This window comes from Sinocyclocheilus anshuiensis, unplaced genomic scaffold, assembly GCF_001515605.1.
Source record: "Sinocyclocheilus anshuiensis isolate Anshui unplaced genomic scaffold, SAMN03320099.WGS_v1.1 scaffold363, whole genome shotgun sequence".
In the NCBI taxonomy this organism is placed as follows: Eukaryota; Metazoa; Chordata; class Actinopteri; order Cypriniformes; family Cyprinidae; genus Sinocyclocheilus; species Sinocyclocheilus anshuiensis.
Window position 1 is genome coordinate 1,203,034 of NW_015552568.1, and position 2,303 is coordinate 1,205,336.

At 38.3% G+C, this 2,303-nt stretch overlaps 1 protein-coding gene across 4 annotated transcripts in view; it reads left to right on the forward strand.

The window, feature by feature from the left end:
• LOC107664993 (AMP deaminase 1-like) overlaps window positions 1-2,303 on the forward strand; it is a 37,373-nt gene that overhangs the window by 26,518 nt on the left and 8,552 nt on the right. For all 4 annotated transcript variants that reach the window (XM_016455700.1, XM_016455701.1, XM_016455702.1 and 1 more), the window contains one exon: window positions 1,045-1,264. In XM_016455700.1, the coding sequence (XP_016311186.1) occupies window positions 1,045-1,264 (220 nt within the window). The remainder of the gene's footprint in view (window positions 1-1,044; window positions 1,265-2,303) is intronic.

A 2,303-nucleotide genomic window follows, 5' to 3' on the forward strand; every position in this document is an offset into this window, starting at 1 on the left:
TCATGTCGTTCCAAACCTGTAAGACCTTCGTTCATCTTCAGAACACAAATTAAGATATTTTTGATCAAATCCGATGGCTCAGAGAGGCCTCCATTGACAGCAATGCCACCCAAACTTTCAAGATCCATAAAGGTACTAAAGACGTCGTTAAAACAGTCGACATGACTACAGTGGTTCTACAATAATTTTATGAAGTGATGAGAATACTTTTTGTGCGCAAAAACAAAACAAAAATAACAACTTTATTCAACAAGCTCTTCTCTTCTGTGTCATTCTCATACGTTGTTTACGTCGAGCGCTTCCAGGTTCTACGTCAGAACGCCGGCTCATTATTGGACGGCTCCTGCATCAGCATCACATGCATGCGTCGCGCTGCTCACATGTGCAGCTTTGGCCAATAATGAGCCGACGTTCGGACGTGGAACACAGAAGCCTTCACTGTGCTTACTGCGTTAACCGCGTAAGGATAATGACAGGGAAGAGAAGAGATTGCTGAATGAAGTTATTATTTTTGTTTTGTTTTTGCGCACAAAAAGTATTCTCGTCGCTTCATAAAATTATTGTAGAACCACTGTAGCCACGTTGACTGTTAACGACGTCTTTAGTACCTTTATGGATCTTGGGTGGTGTTGCTGTCAGTGGAGGCCTCTCTGAGCCATCGGATTTGATCAAAAATATCTTAATTTGTGTTCTGAAGATGAACGAAGGTCTTAGGGGGGTGGAACGACACAAGGGGGAGTAATTAATGACAGAATTTTCATTTTTGTGTGAACTAACACTTTAAGTCACTGATTATCTCTTAATTTGTGTTCTGAAGATGAACGAAGATGAACGAAAGTCTTACTGGTTTGGAATGACATGAGGGTGAGTAATTAATGACAGAATTTTAATTTTTGGGTAAACTATCCCTTTAACATATAGCTGACTTAACACTTTTACTTCTTTTTTACTCTTTCATTGTAAAAGAAAATGTTGTGTTTGGTAACTGAAGAATGATTGTGTTTGTTGAATTCAGTGAAATATAGCATAACTGTTGTGTTGCAGTCTTCACCTCTCCTCCTAAGTCTGGTGAGGATCCTTTCTGCACAAAGGACTTCCCACCTAACCTCGGCTACGTCGCTCGCATGAAGGATGGTGTTATCTATGTCTACAAAGATGCAGCATCTGCTGATAAACACCAGCCTCTGAACCACCCCGGTCCAGATCTTGCCACCTTCATAGATGACATGAACTTCCTCATCACCTTGATTGCTCAGGGCCCAACGTGAGTTCACGAAAGCACTGCAGTGTATATATTATATTCACTACCATTCAAAAGTTTGGAGTCGATACGATTTTTAAATCTGTTTGAAAGAAGTGTCTTATCTGCACTAAGGCTGCATTTATTTGATGAAAATGCTGTAAAAGCAGTAATATATTATTATTTAAAATAACTGTTGTCTATTTTAATGTATTTTAAAATGTAATTTCTTTCTGTGATGGCAAATATAAGTTTTCAGCAGATATTACTCTCCATTAGTCTTCAGTGATCCTTCAGAAATCATTCTGAATGTTGATTTGGTGCTTAAGAAACATTTCTTATTGTCATGCTGCTTAATATTTTTGAAAAAAAAAATTTTTTTGAGGATACTTTCATGAATTGAAAGCTCAAAAGAACAGCATTTATTTGAAACAGAAAACTTTTGTAACATTATAAATGTCTTTATTGTCACTTTTGATCAATTTAATGCATCCTAGCTGAATAAAATTATATCCTTAGAAAGCTCTTACTGACCTCAAACTTATGATTTTGTATAATGTTGAATTTTAAAGGGGTCATATGATGCCATTTCAAAATTTCCTTTCTCTTTGCAGTGTTACAAGCTGTTCGTGCATAGATAAGATCTCTAAAGTTGCAAAGACTAAAGTCTCAAACCCAAAGAGATATTCTTTATAAAAGTTAAGACTGGTCCACGCCCTCCTAAAACGCCTCGTTTAAACACGCCCCCACATGTCTATGTCACTGTGTGGGAAGATTTGCATAACGCCACCCAAATGTTCACGCAAAGAAAGAAGGCGTAACTTTTATTCTCGCTGTAGTATTGTTGCCCCTGCCGCCATGTCGTGAAGACGCTGTATTTTGTTGTGAAAGCGAACTACTTTGGTTGGCCTTCCAAAAGAGGATGATATCCGCTTCGTCATGCCTGGAGCTGATCCGTGCTAGTGGTTAAGTTGTATTTACAACACCATTCCAGAACAGTTCAACCCAAATATTCAGATGTGTGCAGCGCATTTTATGGAGGACTGTTTCCTGATGCTGGTAG